The following is a 20,515-nucleotide window of genomic DNA, read 5'->3' as shown; positions in this document are numbered from 1 at the left end:
ATCTAACATATAGAGAAATTAAAAGCTATACACAATGTATAAAAAAATATATTTTTTAAAAAACCGTGCACCCAGTAAAAAAGTAAGTATGTCTGAATATTTGTCTATTTGGAAAAACTTTATGGTTGATCGTAGGCTATAATAGTTTATCAAAATTATAAATGCACAAAGTAAATTTAAGTAGATATATTTTTCACTAAGTTAAATTTATTATATTATGTTGATCCTCCCCTAAAATGTACATACATTATGAAAAAAAAGGAGTTCGGTGAAATCGTTCTTCGCCGCTCATCATCCTGGCCGGTCAGCCGGATTGCTTGCCGGCGGACTGATAAGGAACAGGTCCAGCCAATATTGCGCTAACTGAGATCTCCTGGAGGTGGCGCTGTAAGTACCTACAGTGACTCGTCATGACGAGAACTAGTCAAAGGGGCAGAAGTCACTTGCACTTGGGACATATAAGGTAGTTAACGTCTTCATTTTAATTGCAGTGTACTTTTCAGTGAAATAATTGTAATATTTTTGATCTGTATAACAGTGGTTATGACACAGGGCCTAGCTTTGCTACTTAGCTGCAGTAACAAAGCCGCAGTTAACTAGCAGAGCTTGCTAGCCTCATGCAGTGACTATCTCAAGTTTGTTAGCTAAGTCGGAAACTAAACGACAGCTTGAATAATGTCATCAGAGTTTCTAAAACACTTTATGTTTACCGGTGTTGCATTATTAGCACACATATTAAGGTGTTATAAATGCATCCTCCAACTTTTGTATAACAACGTAGCTTTGCTAAAGCTAAGTTATATGAAAAGTCGTGTTGCCTGTAGTAATTTATTAATTTTTAAAAATATTTTTCACTTTCTTTTTGGTTTGTAGTTTAAGACACAATGCTTAACCGTTTAAGCCAGTTGGTAAATTAACAGTTTATTGTCAGATTCATGAGATGATTAGGTGCAGTTCATTTTGACAGTGTTTATGTTATGACAGGCGCTGCTACGGCCACTACATCTCGTAATGCTATTGATCGTGTACTGTTGTTCTTGTAGGTATGTAAATGTCTGAGGATAAAGAAGCCCAGGAGAATGAACTGCTTGCTTTAGCAAGTATCTATGATGAAGAGGAGTTCCGCCGCGCAGAGTCTGCTCAGGGCGGAGAGATACAGCTGTGTCTGGAGCTCCCTCCCAATTTCAAGCTGCTGGTGAAAGGTACATGCGTCAGTAAAGGTGTGGTGTGCAGTTTATTCATATAACAACAAGAAATGCTAATTACCTCCTTTCTCTGTTGTAGGAGACAAGACAGCTGAATATAATGTCTGCTTTTTACCTCCCTTGGTGCTCAATTTCGAGCTTCCTGCAGACTATCCGTCTACATCTCCACCGGTTTTTTCACTCAGCTCCAAATGGATGACCAAAGCTCAGGTAGGACTCATCATGCCAACTCTTATATGTCTTTATATGACAAAAACAAGTTCTCTCTGGGTACTTTGGCTTCCTCCCATATTCCAGAAATATGACTGGTAGTTTTATTCAAATCTACAAATACAGGTTATGGTGCGTAATATTTGATATTTGATCATTTCAGCTGAGTTCTCTGTGCCAGCGCTTGGATGAGTTGTGGGACGAAAATCAGGGTTTTGAGGTCCTTTTCATGTGGATCCAGTTCCTGAAAGAGGAGACTCTGAACTTTCTGAGCATCCAGTCTCCTCTTGAACTCTACAGGAGCAGCATTAAGGGCGGTGGTGAACGGAGGAAAACAGACCCTGAAGCAAAAGGTATTTATGTTTTTCTGTGTCGTTAGATTCTCCTGGGAGTCTGCATATCTGCAATATAACTTTGGGTAAAAATGATAAAGAACTAAGTAATTTTAACAGCAAGCTTGAGTAAAATACCATAAGAAATTCAGGTTTTTGCCGTTTTTTCATGAATCAATAAGTTCCACAACCAGATGACCCAAAAGTACTAGTAATATTTGTTTATCTATTTTTCTTGTTGAGCACTATTTACTTAAAAAACACAAAATCATAACATCTCATTGAAGGCAATGCATACATCCTCTTTTGGAAAAGTTTTATAAATAGAATGGTGTTTGTTTTTTTTCTTTCAAAAATAACATCAATTATTTACGGTAATAAGTTGTCTTTTCTGAAAAGGTCATGAAACAGTTGTGGCTCTAAACAACTTTTGTTTAGCTGGTCTGAGGACAAAAATGGCTCTTTGGGTTGTAAAAGGTGCAGGCTCCCAGACTATACCCATGAATTTTTGTCATTTGACATTTAGGTGACAGAATCAGCTCATTTTTTAAATATAAAATTCATTTTGGAGTGGCTATTTTTAAATTGAGAGTGCTCTGCATGATGAGTTTAAGTGTCAACCACCTGAGGCTCCCAGTTTGGGTCAGATGGTTGAAGCTTGAACACAGTCAGTTTTCCAACAGTAAACTCACATCAAACTGGTTTGGGATAGATAAAGTTAGTTTTGTGCTCTAGATCCTTAACCTGTTTGAAAATTATGGATGATGTGTAAAAGATGACTCGATGAAATAAATCAGTTTAAGTTACTTTTCTGACACAATGACTCTGTCTGTTGTAGGCTTTGGCTTAGTAACTTTTTTCAAATGCAAATTACACCTTCAGCTTTATTAGAAGCATCTTCTTAGATTTACTGGTGACTTGGCTTTATATCAGATGTAAACATGTTTTTATCTCCTTTGAATTAGAAAATTCTTGCTCAGCCATCTGTATGTTTATGCTAAAGTTTTTTATAAATTAATGGCATTTGGAAAAACATATTTTTTTCTCTGTCCAGCTGGGACACAGTGCATGAGCCAGTCTGAAAAACCAGAGGAGAAAAAAGCAGACGTGCAGAAAGAGAACTCTGACCAGCACTTTTCACCGTCCTCTCAGTCGGACCCACGCGCCGTGGTTCTGATGGACCCCCACTCAGACCCCTTACCTCAGCTCCTGGACTTTGATGAGGCGCAGCGGCAGAGGGCATTCGATGGAAAGGTGTTCTGCTGCGGCATCTGTTTTTCAGACAAACTGGGTGCCAGTTGTCTCTGCTTTAAGGGGTGCCAACATGTTTACTGTAAGGTGTGCATGACAGAGTACTTTCAGATTCAAATACGGGACGGCAACGTCCAGTGCCTTAACTGCCCTGAACCCGAATGTACCTCACTAGCCACTCCATCACAGGTAAGAGCGGCAGATTAACTGTGAGTTTTCATTTCACATAATCAGTTCTCTCACATCATGGCTTTTTCATTCAGGTGAAACAGCTTGTGGACGAGGAGTTGTTTGCCCGGTATGACCGTTTGCTCCTTCAGTCAAGCTTGGACCTCATGGCTGACGTCGTCTACTGTCCACGTCACTCGTGTGGGACGGCTGTTATGGTGGAGCCAGACACAACCATGGGCATTTGCTCGGCTTGTCAGTATGCTTTCTGCACGCTGTGCAAGCTGGGATACCACGGCGTCTCTCATTGTAAAATAACAGCAGGTAACCACACAGTAGCACATTACAAATAAGAGGCAAGTGGGAGACAAGTAGTTGGGTTGGAGCTGTGGAAAGACTGAAATGAGTTGCATTGAAAAGATGTGCCAGAGCTGAAATAAAATGTACACAGATGCAAATAAACCCCCACTGGAAATCAGAAAATGTATTTTCTAACTGTCTCAGCTTCTGGTTTGTTCCTCAGATGATCTGCGTAGCCTGAGAGATGAGTACCTGTCAGCCACGCCTGAGGGCCAGAAGTTCATGGAGCAACGCTTCGGGAAGAGGGTGGTCCAGAAAGCGGTGGAGGAATCCTTCAGCAGAGACTGGCTCAAGGAGAACTGCAAATGCTGCCCCCGCTGTGGAACCAATATACAGGTGGCCTTTACCTCCCCCTAGTGGTTACAATGCTTTAAGACATCAGAACCTTTAAAAATGGTGCCATCCAAATCATGTCTGTTCACATAATGTTGCGGCACTTTGTATCTTTCAGAAAGTGGATGGCTGTAACAAGATGACGTGCACATCTTGTAAGCAGTACTTCTGCTGGCTGTGCCTCGGTGCCCTCAGCAAAGTCAACCCATACAGCCACTTTAACAACCCTCACTCACCCTGCTTTAACCAGTAAGAAACTCTTATCAGGTTTATCCACATTTATAGGCACTTTCAGTATGGATGGGTAAAAAGGCTCTAATAAATGCTGCTTTTGTTGTGGTAATATAATAGCTTGGTCTCTGCCAAGGTACCTAGAGTATTTTAAAGAGAAAACACCCACATCATCATAATTGGCTTCTAATCCTTAACATTGAGCAAACAGTACATTTTCACATATTCATCTTGTTTCCTGAGGAATAACTCAATTTTAGTGTAATTATGCTGCAGGCCTTTTTTTTTTTTTAAACATTTCCTTAAATCCTATGCGATGTTTGAAAACAAGACAAACTGAAATTGTTCTAAAATTTTTAAAGGAAATGAAAAAACAAAATTTAAGCCTTAAATATGCCAGTATATACTACTTTTATACACTAGATTATATTTCATTTAATTATATTTATATTCCTCAATTTACAGCATTTTTTTTAAATCTAGCCACTTTTTAAATAATAAACCAGTTTCTCAAGCAGATTTTTAGAAAATTGCAGTGGCAACATTATTGTATGTTATCCATGTCCAGTTCTTGTGAAAATGAAGTTCAACCATGTCTGACCAGAGGAGCTGCCTAAAACTTGTCATACATAAACCTTTTGAAGTTCACTGTACCATAAGAAAATGTTAAAGCTCTAGACTTGCATATGAGCAAGTCTAGAGTGTGTCGAGATCGATGGCCAGTGTGTTTGTGCAGTACTTAAGCTGTCTGACTGTTTTGTCCTTGGCCCCTGCAGACTCTTCCATGGTGTTGATGTGGATGATGATGAATTCTGGAGCGATGAGGAGGACTGACGCCAGCGCCGCCTCTCAGCTCTACATCTAAATGCACTTTATCCTTCATCACATGGCCATGGATTCATCTACGCTGGAACTGAAACGCCACCACAGCCACATACTTTTTACACAGTCATCGAGTGTTTTGAACATTGTCATGCCATAGAGAGGACAGGAAGACAATCAGCTATGTAAAGTGTTTATAGTCACAGTCATTGTGTTTAAATTATACAGGTCTCAACAATATAGGCCTGCTGAACAGATGGCAAACAACTGCAGGGATTTTAGAAAAGTTTAGCATCTTTTCTGTTTGCCTTTACCTTTCACTAATAAGCTATATTGGTTAGTGGTTGGTTAATGGTCTAACAAGGGTTCTGATTATGAAACTGTTATAAACATGAAATCTCAAGTCAGTGAAAGATTTGCAAAGGAAGGAATAAGTTGTACTGTCATATAGATAATTAATCAAATAGACTATGTCCTGTCTTGTCTCATAGCAAATCATTTCTTTATGTCATAGGCCTTATAGCAACCAGCTAAATATGGAGAATCTACTGAATGTTTTCATTAAAAAATTGAAGGAGTCTATCCTTATAGCCTGCCTCAACATGTCAAAAGTAAAACACAGCATCTTTCTTTTCAAATTCAAGATTGATATTAATGATATTTCAGTCATATGAGGATTGTGTCCAAAACAGAAATTTCTCTCTCTATAATGACAAAGTCAGAGCACAATGAAATCATGAACAGTTTGAGTGTGTAGTGAAGTTCAGTGCATTGGCTTCTTTGGTTTGCAGCTTGAACTATGACTATAGTTTGTGTTCATGAAAAAACAGGTGCTTTATGCAGAGTTTGTGGTTGGCTACATTAGATTTACTGTTTTTTTTAAATTATTTAATAATGCCAAATAATTATACAGAAAAAGAGGCAAAAACTTAGAAAGACATACCAAATGTTTACTTTACATTTCTGTTATAGATTAACCCAACACAACAGTTTCAGCACCTTGTGTGACAGTTTGAAGTTGGTTCAGATTAGAAGAAACACATTGGGATGCTTAGCCTTAAAAAGCATATGATGGATTTTTGTCCCAAGTTCACATCAACACTGTTCATTTCTCTTGTAAGAACACAGAATGACGTTCAATGCACTAAAAAATAATAAATATTCCAATAAACAGTTTGTGACCTTTTTCTTTTCTGCATAACACAGTTACTCTTCTTATTGTTTAATGCTCTGAAAGCATTCTAACGATCTTTGAGTTCACCTCCACATATATACAGAAATTACAGAGTTGGAAATCTACCATTTGCTTTCTAAGCGTAACGTGTCAGGTGTCACCACTTTAACTACATAACACTTCAGTGTCTTACATTCAGGCTGATATTGCACATTTTCATCAGATTTGTTTTGTTTTTAATTTACCTCAGCTTCTTAAGATATTGCATTCATCTTAAAATACACAATTTTCCCAGAAAATGTTCTGAATTGGTTGATAGATACCCAAAAAAGTTAGATTGCATTAAGATTTCAAGTTAAAGTAATTCGGCACAGCTTTTTCATTAATTTAAAGCAAAGTAGTAAGGAAAAAAATGTATTACAAGCATCTGGCTGTTAAACTGCAACAATGTGCTGAATTTAAAACCAGCATGTCTTTTTCTAGACCCCATCTGTCCAATAATCATTTGCTGCAGATTCAGTTTTAAAGAAAATAGCTGATTTCTTAATTCCACATGGCATGACACATATTTGCATATCATTTTCCACAAGAACAAAATATAGTTAATTAATGTGGATGTATTATTTGCTTTGTATTGCACTGTTTAACCAAATTTTATAATAAAATATATAAACCACCTTGATGCTGAAATGTGCTTTATAAATAAACATGATTGACTGATTGATAGTAGAACATGACTATCAGAGATAGTAGCAAAGCAGAATAAGGAATTTTTGCCTTTGCGTTTGCATTTTCTGGTAACATAGTTGGTATTTTGTCCCTCTTTGAGTGATTAGATTAACCCCAAGTTCCCAGCAGCACCTTGTTACCTGAAACATGACCCGTATTTACCCTGTAATCCAGAGGTGATGCTGTGGCAGAGAGGGAAACAATGAAACGTCAAAAGAACAAATAGCCTCAGTTTTAGCTGAACCTGAAAAGAGACATCATTGTGTAATCTCTTTGGCCAGAGTTGCTGACTGTAGAAAATGCTTTTTTAACGGCCCCTCTCTCCTGTCCTGTCCCCATCCCCTGACTCGTCCCCCCTCGTGGTTTTTTACATAGTCAATGAATGACTGATTGACTGGCTGGGCCTTTACCATGAAAGACTCCTGCAGTCAGAAACTCAAAGAACCAGTACTGGGAACAGCAGGCCTACACAGAAACTTCCACACATCAGTTACCAGTTGTTCCTTGTTGGTTCAGAGAAGCAGATCAGGACTGAAAGAAGCAGGTCAGTGAGTTTTGATGCTTACAGCGCTGCCATCTTATGCTGAATTCTTAGAGCTCAACATTCAGCCATGATTTGGGCTTTCTTTACCTGTAAAATACATGAAATTCTTTTTGAATATATTTTGTTCCTAGTAGATTTTCATGTTTGATTAGATTTCCATCCATCAATACTGAAGTATTAATTATGATAAACTAGTTAAAATAGGAAATAATGAGACATAACCTTTTCTTTCTGCTTGTAAAACATTAAATTAAGACAATTTCTTTAAAAAAAATTTTTTTTAAAAAATGTAATTAGGATTACCAAAAATAATGACTTACCTTTTCAAATCTATGACTTCTTGGCTCAACCCTTTTGTGTATCCTTCCACAAGCTTTTTACAATAGATTGTTTGAATTTTGAATTCATAATTTCAGAGTTAAAATTAAGGCTTTCTGATGCCCCCCCCCCCAAAACATTGTTTTTGTTTTTCCTACCCAGCTTTACAGCAAAGCTGGTTTGGATCATTGTTCACTCAGGAGATTGGTGCTCAAACTTTAACTTCCTAATATATAGCTGGTGAATGGGGGGTGGGAGGTATAAATATACTGCTCAAAAAAATAAAGGGAACACTTTAAGTGTTAAACACCTGTTTAAGTGTTCCCTTTATTTTTTTGAGCAGTGTATTTCTTTATAATGGTCCTTCCTCGTGATGGCATTTATCTAGTAAAGTGTACCCATCCCTCCAGCAAATATCAGCAAATAAATCAGTACAATTCTGCGTCAAATTAGGATTTGAGGCACTCAAAGAAAGGGAAAGGTTTCCTCTGTGATGCAAACCAATGCATCACAGAGCATGCATAGGTTTGCAGAAAAATACTTACATAAAATCATGTAGGGGATTTTAGAGTATATAAGCATTTAAAGAGAAAGTAATTGAAAATTCTCAAAAAATATATCTTCTATTGTTCTGGTATTTAGCAAGTATAAATGATTTTGATAATTCTAACTGACCTAAACCAAAACAGGGAAGTGAGATTTAATATCTGACAGTGAGATAAAAAAGGTTTTGCCTTTGTATTTAGTGTGTGTAAATATCTTGTTTTGATTATACATGATCTGTTTGAGACTAATGCATTTTTTATTTTACTAATTTAGAATATCTAGATTTTGCGTACCTCTGGAGTTTGGCTGAGACATTAAACGCTGTACCACTGCGATCAGAAGGAGACTGAGACTGAACAGTGGGACAAGGAGCACAAAGAGTGGCCGTATGATGATTGAGAGTGACAGAGAGCTGTCGGCTATAGTTCAGGAGATTTGGGATAATGACGTCAACCGACTCAAACCTGGAAAAGACTACAGGATTTCTCTGCAGGTGCTCTGCACTCATGGACATCCAGATTAAGATAAAACAGTTATATATGCACTTGTACCATTCTCACATTGTATTTTCTAAACTGAAATACTCTCAGTTTAAAATGTACATTAACAATGAACATTGGTTAAAAGCAGTAGTTAAGGATCTTCATAGGTTTTTGAAGTGAAACATAAAGTGTGACCATTTGATAATTTCTCTCTGCTGCAGGGCAAAGCTGGAGACAGCATGGGTGACAATGAGAGCAATGACAGGGCAGGACTTCCTTTGTTTACATTTGTTGATGAGAATATTTTCAAAAAGGAGACATTTTTAGGTCAGTGCTCAAGTTTTTACTGCTTCAAGCTTTCTGTTATCAAAACGTATGGCAGCTCTTTCACATATGCCTTGTAATTACATACAGGAGGACCCTTTTTAATTAGGTGTTTTTTTAAAGTTTCACTGGGTTTTATCTATGGGTATAGAATAAAATAGGTTAAATACTCTAAACTCTCCAGATAGTCATAAAAACTATTCATAATTCATCTTCACAAATATGTTGTAATCTGCTGGTCTTCCACACAACATCCTGGTAAAATACATGAACCTTTGAGGTTGTAAAAAAAACTTTAATATAAACATTTCCACCGCTTAAACAACAGTCCAATTAACAGACATCTCAATTGCTGCAATCATGTCATGCATTCCTGGTGGCAGGTTTGCAACAATCGCCTCCTCTTAAAGGGAAACTACACCACAGTTACTGCATAATCACACAGCATGCATAGGTCTGCAGAAAAATGCTTATCTTCTTTCATATCTGATAACATTTTTATTTAAGAAGAGAGAGGTATTTCCAGAGCGAAATAGAGTCAGAAAAAGGCCAATTTATTTTTCTTGCTTATTTTATTTTCTGAAACTATTCAGCACTCAAAGGATTGCTCAGAGGATTTCTGCTTGGCTGACTTGTTCTGTATAATCTTCGTGTTTCTGGGACTGGACAGCTTTAAACATTACATAATTTCCTGTAGCACATGTGGACCTAAAAATAATGGGAAAAAAACTTTATTTGATTCTGCAGCCTTTATCTCTCTTTTGGATAACTATGAAAGTGACACCGGTGAGCCAGAGATTGTAACTCCTGAGGAAGTGGCCGAGAACCACAGGTTCCTGGATGCCATCATTCAGACTCCCGCTATGAAGGTACTGGAAATGGACCTACTACAGCTGCAGTATGTAACTTTTATAAAAAAAATAGGCTTTTTACATATTTATTAAAATTATGATTATGTCGTGACAGTATAGTATGAGACAGATAATCTCCACTTCCTGGCCAATCGTGACTGGCTATTTGGTGATGGACCAGCTCTCAGCATAGCTGAGAGAAAGTGGGGGAGGGTGAGAATGAGAGTGATTGACAGCTCTAAGACCCTCCTCCTGGCTTTGATTGGTTGTTTCTGACTGAATGGCATATAACTCCAGTTGTTACTGGGAGCACTGGGAGAAGGCAGAGGAGCTTGTTTTTTTAAATATTTTTTTTAATAGAAATTACCTACTGCAGCTTTAAATGTAAACTGACAAAGCAATTTTTTTATCAAGTTTTTGCTTGATAAGTTCTTTAAATCAATTAATATAATTTTCATCAATCAGTATGGTTCCATGTGAATGAAATATGACAGAACACTGAAAATAAACTTGTGCGTAATGCTTTTAGATAGCTCATAAACACCTGGTGGAGAAGCAGCTCTCTCCTCAAGATGACACAGAATTCAAGGAGCAGCTCTACAGAATCTGGTTTGAACTCTATGCAAGAAGAGGATCCAGCAGGTGGGTGGTAACTGCCACAGCATCTAAATATAACTCCATACATGATGGCTACCACTTCACTCAGAGAATACGCCTCAGAAACGTTGATGCTACCATAAAATACAAATATAGCCCATCATGTTCATAAGCAGTGGTTCCACAGGCGTTTTAGCTACAGCTTAAAAATAATTTAGGTGATTCCATATGGTGTTTAGTTTTTTTTCTTTGCTGTTTAACAAAAAAAGTAATCATTATAATAACATGAAGGCAAACGTGTTACTGGTCTTATGTTTTTGTTTCTGCCCACAGGCCAGACTCTTCAGGATTTGAACATGTGTTTGTTGGGGAGACAAGAGGAGGGCGGACTGTCATTGGTTTTCACAACTGGATCCAGCTGTACATACAAGAAAAGCTGGGTCACATTGATTACAAAGGCTACAGTGTCACAGCAAATTCTCCTCAGGTATAACATCCCCTTCTGTATTGGTGATAATTTGACTCCTATCTATATGGATTTGTACACATAACTTGCTTAATCCCACCTGTTCCCCTTTTTTAATCTTCAACGTAGCCTGACGAGAACAAACACATCCTGGCATTACAGTTCAGCTGGAAGAACGGCATAAAGCCCAAAGGCAGCATCTTCATCGGCGTCAGTCCTGAGTTTGAGTTTGCCCTCTACACTCTCAGTTTCCTCACTTCACCAAATGAGCGCGTCAAAGTGCAGTTCAGTTTCTATGACGTAGAGATTGTCTGTCACCATTACAACCAAAAGCACATAGGCACCACCTTCCCTGTGCTACTTAGATACAGGAATCCTCAATAAGACTTGACTGGAAAGCACTCCGAGATATAACCACTCCAACACTCGCGCTTACCAAGTGTCAGGTACTGTTGTTGTCTTTCTCTTTTACACAAAGATACAATAAAAGTTTCAAGACCCATCCACATTTGTTTTTTTCTTTCTGTCCCAATGTTTACAGGCCTGCAAAAGTATTCATATCCTTTCAACTTCTCCTTTTCTATATTTTTAAGCTATAACCATAAATATTAGTGTATGTTTTGATTTTATGGTTGACAAGTTAAAAGAAAATAAGGCAATAAAAACAGCAAAGTGAGGCAAATATTTAGTCTTTATTATATTTATAATATTATCTCTTTAATCAGATACAATAAATCTGATAATTATAAAAGGATTGCAAAACTGTCTAATCTACAAAGACCTGATCCACATCTAAGTCTCCCTCAAAAAGGAGATTTTGTCTCAAGGGACTTTCTTTAAAATAATGGTTACATAAGTTTAAAAATCCGCCTAAATTGACAAGTTAAATTTATTTGTTGCTGAAATTTGGTATACAAATAAACTTCCTTTGCATATTTTTTTAAATTATTTTTTATTATTGGTTTTTTCTACTTTCTTTGGTCAGTGCCAGTATAATCTTACAAAAAGTTTCAAAATTGTAGCAGCTGAAAATATTTTCTCCATTTTACATCAAAAGAGGGCGGTAGAGAATTTGTTTTGGCGAATGACGTCAATGATTTGACGACAGTTTGTTAAGTTAGGGAAGAAACGGAAGCTGACGTGATCACTTTTCAAAGTTGAAACACATATACATTTATTGGAAGTCGAAAATGGAACAAAATGTATGTTAAGAAGAGAATATGGATTAAATTAAGCTAAAAACATGTCGAAAATATACAAACAGATATATTTTAGGCAGCACTGCTCATTAGTCGTCAAAATCAACCGGAAGTAACGCGTGTTCTGCTGTGTTTTACCTTCACAACGTTATCAGTTTCCTTTCATAGAAGAGAAGCAGTTTTCCATTTTGACTGTCGCATGTTTTAGTTTACACAGTTATATAATTTTGTTTCGATTAGGCGTATTCGTGGTGTATTATCTGCTGGACTAACTACCGTTTGGAGCGGAATGGCGGAGTCGAGCGCCAGGTATCAGCAGGTTGGTGAAAACACGGCTTCGTCTCAAATTGGCGTTAGCTGCTCACTGTTAGCCACCCAAGTATTGGTGTTTGTTTTACGTCGTTTTCTTTAATACGACCGTGTTTTGTGTTAGGAAGATGAATATCAGCCAGAGTGAAAGATCTTATGAGATTTTTTTGTGAAGTATATCCTTTTAGATGATAGAAACCCGTTAAAACGAAGCGAATGTAAGCACACAAGCTAAAACGCCCACCCAAAAATCAGATTCGGCTAATAACTAAAGAGCTCTGTCTTACTCTAACCGGAAAATAAAAACACATTCATATGGCCTGAAGTCTTAACATTAGAAAGAACAATACGACTTAATTCAAAATTGGCTTCAACATCAACTTACATCATAGGATTTTCAAAGTTCTGTTTTTAAACAAGTAAAACCTGGACTAGATTTTTCTACAAAGACTGTGGGTACTTTGAAACGTAATTTCAAACATTCCTATTGGGAGGTGGTTTTTGTTTATGAATAGTTAATTCATTTGAAAAACAGATTTGGACTGGCATGAAATCCTCCAGGAATGATAAACTTGAGTAAACATTGCCTGGTTTTATGATAACAAGCTATTTAAGCAGCAAAAAAAAAAAAATACTGAAATATAAGACATAATCAGGAATCTTGTTATTTTAGACAGAAAAACTGTTTAAAATAATAATATTGCTGCTAAAACATAAAGCATATTTATTATTACAAATTATTTGCAATGTAACGTTTGTTACTTTTATATGTTTCTTACTTTTTTTATACATACATAATCAGAAATTGCAGACATTATCCTACAAATATGCAGTTTTACTTTTTAAATGACACCTTTAGATATAATTGATATTTAACTGATTCCTTGGTCACTTAGCCTGCAGATGTTTTACTAGTAATTTACCCACATTATTTATGAGAGTGACAGGTGGCCCTTTTATAGTTTCTGAGTCATGATTGTCTATTGTGATTTTTTTTTGGTGATTGTAAATATTGTTAAACTTCCAGATTGATTTTTAATCATCAAGGACAAGCTGTGGTAATCGTTTCTAAGAAAACTGTGCAGGTTAATGTGGTGTTCCTCTGTGCTTCATACAACCAGAGAAAAGTATATTTCAAAGTATATATTTTACCTTTCTATTTATATGTGATTCATGTACATTATGTATATTTTCTTCTCTAGCTCTTGGTGAAAGTTCCCTTCCTACCCACTTTTTACCTTCACTGGCACGCATAATGTTGCTATATGTCCTGTCTCTGAATGTTATTATATGTGCAGAGGTTTTTCTGATATGACTTTTTGCCCCTCGTCCTTCCTGATGTTATCATTTCGTCTTTCTCTAAAAATAAAGGGCAACGCCTACAACAGTTTCAGCCTCAGTCACCCCGTCTTCCTTGTTTTTGTCCGTTTATTGTCTTCTTTGGATGGAATGAATTTTGTTGTGCTTTGGTACAACAACAATAAAATCATTCTGATTCTGATGTAGATAAACAGGAGATGCAGTGGAACTGATTCTCAATAACGATGTATTTCATTTATTTGTCCTCATCGTTATTATGGGTTTAAACTTCCAGCATGAGTTCATGTCTATACAGCCTGCATGGAGAGACTTGCTATCGTGGTTATTTATGGTGAAACATTAAAAGTGGTTTCACTAAAACAAACCTGAACTTTCTGTGTGACTCCACCTTCCTGCTGCTGTAACTGGGTTCATTTTTCATTGCTCATCCTCAGCATTGATAAAATTTGATAAAATGTTTTTCCTGTCTTTGTTGCTCTATAAAAAAGCCTGAAAGCAATGTTGGGTGATCATATCTGCTTGGTTTTATGCTGTTGTTTTTGCTGACATGAGAGAAATAGGTTTCACTAAGCCTTGAATGACAAGACAGAAGCTGATTAAGTGGTTTTGTTATAATTGTAATGTTTGTTTTCTGCTTTTAATGAAGGAAATAGCATGAAAAAAAGAAATGAGACATGCATTCATGCTTATTTTTCTGAGACTTTCTTCTTTTTTGAAAGCTTATTGTTGACTCTTCATTTTAAGTTCCACTTCACAACTTGACTTTATGTGACAATGATAATTTACTACCAGATTTGACATCCTTTTAATATGTTTAAAAATTCCCTTTTAAAGAGAAGGGATCATCCAGTGTGCAAACTTACATTTAAGCTCTTCGTCCTCCAGCTGCCCAACGAGGAGGACAGCGAGGAGAGCCCCCAGGTTGCAGCTGAAGCTCCTCCTCCATACAGCAGCATCGCAGCGGACAGTCCTGGTAAATCTGACTCATTTTGGGTGGATTCTCTAATGCTGAGGTGTATTTATATCAGAAGCATTCTGGGGAATTATATTAACTATGGTCTGAATAGGAGCAACTTAAGGAAACAAGCTTCTACTAGATCAACTTTACCGGAGAAACATGAGTGACAACCTCTGCATCATATTACCTAAAACAAAACAAAGAAAATCTTTTATCATATGATAAGACCATAAATATGTACTCTTTTAGTGTAATTATGGTGAGGTATAGAAGTATCTTCAAGCTCCTCAATGGTTACTATGCATGTTACATGTGAAAAGTTGCCTTTAAATGTGCTGCTCTTCAGTGTATGAAACCATGCTATTTTGTCTACAGCCTACTTTGACTACAAGGAAGACGGGGTTTTCCCTAAGCCTCCATCCTACAACGTAGCAACGACGCTCCCTTCCTATGACGAAGCAGAAAGAACTAAAGTGGAGACCTCTGCTCCCCAGGTGACTGGAAGAGTGAGTGGCTCACTTTTTCTTTTCTCTGTGTCATCCTGTTACCTGTCAACATTGTCTCTCTCTAACATACACTCAGACAGAACTTTTTCTCAGAGACTTCCGGAGTTGCTTGCAAGGCAGGAAGTGTGCAGCGCCCTAGATTGAGATACTTTTATGTTCCTTTTATATCTGATTACATCTGTGGTTTGAACAAAACAGTTTCATAAGACTGAAAACTGCTCTACACTCACATGAAAGGAAATACAGTGATGCCTTTGGAAAGAGGAGGTTAACTAATGCATGCTTTAGTGCTTAGAACTAATATGTAAACATTATTTCTCCACAAGTAAGTTTATAAAACAGTATTATTTATAAAGTGATGATGGGATAAGAAGCATCATTTGTAAAATATAACTAAGTAACTAAAATATAATCATAATTATGTATTTTCAGCTCAGAAAAGTGTCTGACTTTATTTGTCTAATGGCACAGCAGCAAAACACAAAGCCAACACAAAGCTTTCTTATACTGAAGAAAACAGTCTTCAAGTTTTTTGACCTCAAAATATTTAAAAGAACCAACTAACTCAGCTGAAACTGGACCTGACCTGACCTGAAAACCTGACCAGACTGATTGTTGTCACCCTGTCTAAAGATGAGTAAAAATAACCTTAAAATAATCATTTTTTATTACAGAAGCCTCTTCAACATTTTTAATTGAGTATATTAAATTATTTTGGAGGAAAAATATCGAACCAGAAAGGACTCAGCCTCCAGAATCTAATTGTTGTTACGTCTGCCCTGTGTATTTTGAAAAATCCTACAACAGCACTTAGTTTTTATCTGGAACATTTCGAAAGGTCAGAGTATTCAGAGGAGAATGTTGTACTATTCCTCTTTGCACAATATTTTGAGAGCTTTCAAAGTTCTGATGGTCTTTTGCTCCTTTGGGTATAACTACATGCTCATTGTTAAATGTAGGTTTTGAGCTTGTTAAACCATTTCTGTATTAATTTGGTCATATGTTTTGGACCGTCATTCTGCTGAAAATCCCAATAGAGGAGCAGTTTGTTTTTTGGTGTTTTTATCTAAAACATCTTGGTATCTTTCACTTAGTCTTTAGTCATATCTGACTAAAAAACACAATTCCAGTTAAATTCCCAGTAGAGTTTGGAGATTTCTTTTGTACACTAATGAGGCATGCTCAAAAACCAACATGATGGTTTGATCCAGAGAGATTTCATTTTGTATAAGATAGCCTCTTTTAACTTGTAATTTTCTTTGATTGGTTATTGTCATTGTGTTTCTCTACCACACATTGCTTTTCGCTCAGCAGCAACCTCATCACAGAGAACGCCTGGAGACTTTTGATGATATTATTCACAGTTCACTGGAGGTAATCTGGAGTAGTGTGTGATGAAAGGAAGCTTATTTAGTCCTAGTTTGTGTTGTGAAAACAGAAATGTCCCAACATTGTGTTATGTTTTCAGTACACCCCCTTTCCCGTGTGTTTTGTAAAGTGTTAGTTATTTCTATTTTCATAGAAGACCAATAGGATCTGTGGAGTTAAAGGTTGTAGTCATAGTGACCATGTTGATTTAGGTTTAGTGTGTTGTGATGTCTCCATTTGTCTCCCAATAGTTTCTTAGATTACTCCATGTTTTCACAATATGCAGGTAGAAGATGTCTCAAATTCAGCGTCACGGCTGGACTTAAACAATTTACTCAAAGTACAGTAGCTTTTTAAAGTATTCATACCTTCTAAACATTTTGACATTTAGTCACTGATCTCAAATGATTTGCTGCCTCCAAAAGGTTTTCTTCCAGGATTACCTCATATTTAGTGCCACGAATCATAACTTTGGCTAAAAATGAAAAAGAACCAGTTTATGTTATTAAAAACAGATATAGTAACAAATCTAAGTTTTTGATCGTTTTTCAAATTTTTCTTGTAATATTTGCATTGAATTTCCACAAATGTACCAGAAATATGTTTTTAGATCTACTATCTTTTCATTGTAGAATTCAGTTGGAATCTAAGTTTATAAAAAGATTTGTCCTCTTTTATGTTTATCTTTATTTTAAATTGCTAATGAATGCTGCTTCTTGAAAAATGAGAAGTCATGTCCTACAGTAGAAATTTGCCTAAAACGTGTGTTTTTTTTAAAATATAAAGTCATGTGACATTTGCAGCTCTAGACAAGTCTTATTTGAGTGTACTGAGAGCAAAATGACTCTAATTTATAAAGGCTGCAGACCTCTGCTTTAGTGATTTGTACTGTTGATTTTCCTCCTCAGCATTTTGCATAAAGATCCAAAAATTAATTTTATTTTATTATTTTTTCAAAATCTCCTTTCACTTCACATTTATCAACTCCTTTGTCGGTCTGTGTCATAACATGTAATTAAAACTCAAAAAATCATCTTTATGCATGACAAAATGTCGAACAGTTCAGGAGATGTGAACACTTTACAAGGCTCTGTAGGGAAGCTCTGCTGAGGTCCAGCTTTGCTAGGACGTATTTTCAGCTTTTAAAGTTTTTTGTGATCTATTGTGTTGCAGGATGAAGATTTCGTCACCAGAGATGATTTTGATGATGCTGATCAACTGAGAATAGGAAATGATGGCATCTTCATGCTCACTTTCTTCAGTTAGTTACTCATTGCTTTGCCCAGAATAATCTAAAAGTATTTAGATTATTTGTATTTGTGACTACAAGCTTAAATCTTTTCATTTTGATCTCCCACCCGTCCCTTTTCAGTGGCCTTCCTGTTCAACTGGATCGGCTTCTTCTTGTCTTTTTGTCTGACCACTTCGGCGGCCGGACGCTATGGGGCCATCTCTGGCTTCGGACTCTCCCTCATCAAATGGATTCTCATCGTCAGGGTACGGAAAACAAAACCCAACATCTCGCTGCACATACACACAATGCAATAAACTGTGGCCTTTATTTACACACAAAGAAATCAAAAAAACCTCAAACACCATAGTGGTATTTAAAATACTTTCTCTGTAGTGGTTAGCTTGTTTGCGCTGAACTATTTCCTTAAAGACCTCTTGAAGACCGTACTCCTTTCTTTGTTCGCCTTTTAAAGGTCGGAACTCATTTAAGTGAAACCATCGCAAGCCATATTTGTTCTAACTGGTTATTTGTGACTGTGTCTTGGGTTTTTAGTTCTCCACATACTTCCCGGGTTACTTTGATGGACAGTACTGGCTGTGGTGGGTGTTTCTGGTATTGGGTAAGTAGCAAGCCTCTGCACTTAGATGAATCATTCATTTACTCCTGATTGTGACGCATTTTGGCCGTTATGAGGTTTATCACAGAAGTGTTGTGAAATCACTGGTTGTGTAAATGGCACTGAATCCTGGGAAAAGTGTTGTTTATGCACTTTGAAAATCTCAAGGTTATTTAAAACATAGCTTTTGTATTAATAATCTTGACATTCTGTAGTATTAAGTTTTGATTCACTTCTATGAATCAACTGCATACAGTACTTTTATGTACAGTTTTTTCTAAAAGCTGTGTCTTTGATGAATAAATGAATGAAATCTTATCAAGTTTTATATTTGATATACTGTGTAAAGTATTTGTTTTTGTTGTTAAATTAAAGAAATAGAAATGTCTTATTTTAGATTTTAGAACAAAGGTGCCAAACCTTTACAAGACAATAAAACCAATTTATATAAATGTATTTAAAATACAAAAAAGAATATGTAGTTTGCAGGTGATGACAAAATGAAACAACAAAACAAAAAGAAGACAGAATAATCAGATTATTCTGATTATTGTATCATTACTGTCTTGTGCAAATGTGATGTAGATATAGCATGAAAAAACATAAAAATATTGGAAAAATACTAGAAATTTTACCTTTTTATAACCATTTCTTAACTTAATGTTTGGCCAAAAATCCATAGATTCTAAAGATCAACAGGTGACTCTGGATTTGGCAGCTTGATTGATCATAACCTTTTTTTAAAAGACAACTGAGTCCACCGAATTTTGATATAAAATGTGCGGGTATTTCAACGAGATGAGCAAGATGTCTGCCGGTAAAGCTGAATAAAAAATTGTATACAGCTTTACTGGTGAAGCCAGGAACTGGATAGTAATTCTAACAACATTTAGAAAGTGTTTCTGTTTTTCAGTCATGGATTTCGATCATTATTTTAAGAAAGACGGTTCTTTAGTTTTATGGTTCCCCTTCTTTATGTTCTCTTCAGGCTTCTTGCTCTTCTTCCGCGGATTCATCAATTATGCCAGAATCCGCAAGATGGCCGACACTTTCTCCACTTTGCCCCGCACCCGAGTCCTGTTCATCTACTAAGCCCACAAAGAATCAGTATTTCTTATGTTTCATGTTTGTTTCTACCATGACACAAACCGTCAGAAAGGGTAAGGAGGAGTGTATTTTCTCTCATTGAAACAAATTGAACAGATTGTCTTTAGTCACCCCTCTCCCCTTCTTTTTTTGGCGTTAAACAGTAAATACAGAGAACTCTCTATGGCACTTCAGCTTTTGATGGTGAACTGTGAAGTGCTGTCTATAATTATGAAATTTCCAAATGAATGCCTTACTCAGTTTTGTTGCAGAAGTTATCTCTTTTGCCACCAGGGGGCACTATTGTATGTGTTATTTTCCCTCAAGTTACTGCCCTTTAGTGCAGAAGAGACTGAACAACAACCCAGGTCTCTGTGGGTGATTTGCAGGTTATGGATTGATTCATGCAAAATGAGATGATTTACTTCAGCTTAATATGCTTTTAAATTCTCCAATCAGTGCTGTTTGTTGCTAATGAAATGATAAACAATGCAGTAGATATAAAGGGAATATTTTAAAGTCTTTTTTTTGGGTTCAGCTGCTAAGAGGACCAAAGAGGGTCAGCTGTAACATTTTACCATAAAGATTTATTTTTCATGCATTCACAAATTGTCGGTGTATTTGTTTTCTTATTTTATTACCTGCTGAAATGTTGATCACAGAAAAAGCTTTTTGGATACGATTATAACTGTTCTCTGGATGTGGATGTGCAATGTTACATTTCAAACTAATAAATTACTCCAACCAATTAGATTTTTCTGAGTAAGTTTATGAAAAGAAAGTGATCAATATAATTGCCTAAAAGCACTGCAGTTCTGCTGGTTATTGAAGGCAGAAATAACTCGCTAATCCTTTCTTGATTTTCTTTGGTGTTGTTTTTTCTTACAGGTTTTATTTTTTATTTGTAAAGCTTAATACAAAAGTTCAGATCTTAACGGCGTCGGGTCTATTACTGGTAGACAATTTTTAAAAATAG

The 20,515-nt window shown here is 36.4% G+C and overlaps 3 protein-coding genes across 7 annotated transcripts; all 3 read left to right on the top strand.

The window, feature by feature from the left end:
• Nucleotides 1-342: 342 nt before the first annotated feature.
• Nucleotides 343-6,088, top strand: rnf14 (ring finger protein 14). Of its 2 annotated transcripts, XM_028031215.1 has the most exons (9): nucleotides 343-463; nucleotides 1,044-1,202; nucleotides 1,285-1,415; nucleotides 1,579-1,768; nucleotides 2,802-3,187; nucleotides 3,262-3,490; nucleotides 3,690-3,862; nucleotides 3,978-4,108; nucleotides 4,867-4,924. In XM_028031215.1, exons 2-9 carry the CDS (start codon nucleotides 1,052-1,054, stop codon nucleotides 4,922-4,924), a joined length of 1,449 nt encoding a protein of 482 aa, XP_027887016.1. In that variant the 5' UTR covers nucleotides 343-463; nucleotides 1,044-1,051. The 2 variants fall into 2 exon arrangements, with proteins under 2 accessions (XP_027887016.1, XP_027887015.1); XM_028031214.1 differs by lacking the exon at nucleotides 343-463 and having other exon boundaries at nucleotides 1,052-1,202; nucleotides 4,867-6,088.
• A 1,122-nt stretch (nucleotides 6,089-7,210) lies between these two features.
• endou2 (endonuclease, polyU-specific 2) lies at nucleotides 7,211-11,431 on the top strand. The gene is made up of 7 exons (XM_028031221.1): nucleotides 7,211-7,359; nucleotides 8,497-8,716; nucleotides 8,927-9,032; nucleotides 9,777-9,898; nucleotides 10,410-10,522; nucleotides 10,811-10,964; nucleotides 11,073-11,431. Exons 2-7 carry the CDS (start codon nucleotides 8,612-8,614, stop codon nucleotides 11,325-11,327), a joined length of 855 nt encoding a protein of 284 aa, XP_027887022.1. The 5' UTR covers nucleotides 7,211-7,359; nucleotides 8,497-8,611; the 3' UTR covers nucleotides 11,328-11,431.
• Nucleotides 11,432-12,262: 831 nt separating this feature from the next.
• ndfip1l (Nedd4 family interacting protein 1, like) lies at nucleotides 12,263-20,292 on the top strand. Of its 4 annotated transcripts, none has more exons than XM_028031217.1 (8): nucleotides 12,263-12,461; nucleotides 14,657-14,744; nucleotides 15,105-15,223; nucleotides 16,550-16,609; nucleotides 17,777-17,864; nucleotides 17,976-18,100; nucleotides 18,390-18,456; nucleotides 19,442-20,292. In XM_028031217.1, the coding sequence occupies exons 1-8, from the start codon at nucleotides 12,432-12,434 to the stop codon at nucleotides 19,543-19,545; spliced, it is 681 nt and encodes a 226-aa protein (XP_027887018.1). In that variant the 5' UTR covers nucleotides 12,263-12,431; the 3' UTR covers nucleotides 19,546-20,292. The 4 variants fall into 4 exon arrangements, with proteins under 4 accessions (XP_027887018.1, XP_027887017.1, XP_027887021.1 ...); XM_028031216.1 differs by having other exon boundaries at nucleotides 15,105-15,235; XM_028031220.1 differs by lacking the exon at nucleotides 16,550-16,609 and having other exon boundaries at nucleotides 12,265-12,461.
• Nucleotides 20,293-20,515: the final 223 nt, after the last annotated feature.

The sequence above is a fragment of the Xiphophorus couchianus genome, chromosome 11 (assembly GCF_001444195.1).
Source record: "Xiphophorus couchianus chromosome 11, X_couchianus-1.0, whole genome shotgun sequence".
NCBI lineage: Eukaryota > Metazoa > Chordata > Actinopteri > Cyprinodontiformes > Poeciliidae > Xiphophorus > Xiphophorus couchianus.
This window is presented reverse-complemented; position numbering and strand designations above follow the sequence as displayed.

Coding starts and splice junctions, on each gene's coding strand:
- rnf14 (XM_028031214.1), top strand. CDS start 1,052: ATGTCTGAGGATAAAGAAGCCCAGGAGAATGAACTGCTTGCTTTAGCA. Junction 1,203..1,284: donor TTTCAAGCTGCTGGTGAAAG/GTACATGCGTCA, acceptor TCTCTGTTGTAG/GAGACAAGACAGCTGAATAT. Junction 3,188..3,261: donor CACTAGCCACTCCATCACAG/GTAAGAGCGGCA, acceptor TTTTTCATTCAG/GTGAAACAGCTTGTGGACGA.
- endou2 (XM_028031221.1), top strand. CDS start 8,612: ATGATGATTGAGAGTGACAGAGAGCTGTCGGCTATAGTTCAGGAGATT. Junction 9,899..10,409: donor TTCAGACTCCCGCTATGAAG/GTACTGGAAATG, acceptor TAATGCTTTTAG/ATAGCTCATAAACACCTGGT. Junction 10,523..10,810: donor GCAAGAAGAGGATCCAGCAG/GTGGGTGGTAAC, acceptor TTCTGCCCACAG/GCCAGACTCTTCAGGATTTG.
- ndfip1l (XM_028031216.1), top strand. CDS start 12,432: ATGGCGGAGTCGAGCGCCAGGTATCAGCAG. Junction 12,462..14,656: donor CGAGCGCCAGGTATCAGCAG/GTTGGTGAAAAC, acceptor TTCGTCCTCCAG/CTGCCCAACGAGGAGGACAG. Junction 18,457..19,441: donor GTGGGTGTTTCTGGTATTGG/GTAAGTAGCAAG, acceptor TGTTCTCTTCAG/GCTTCTTGCTCTTCTTCCGC.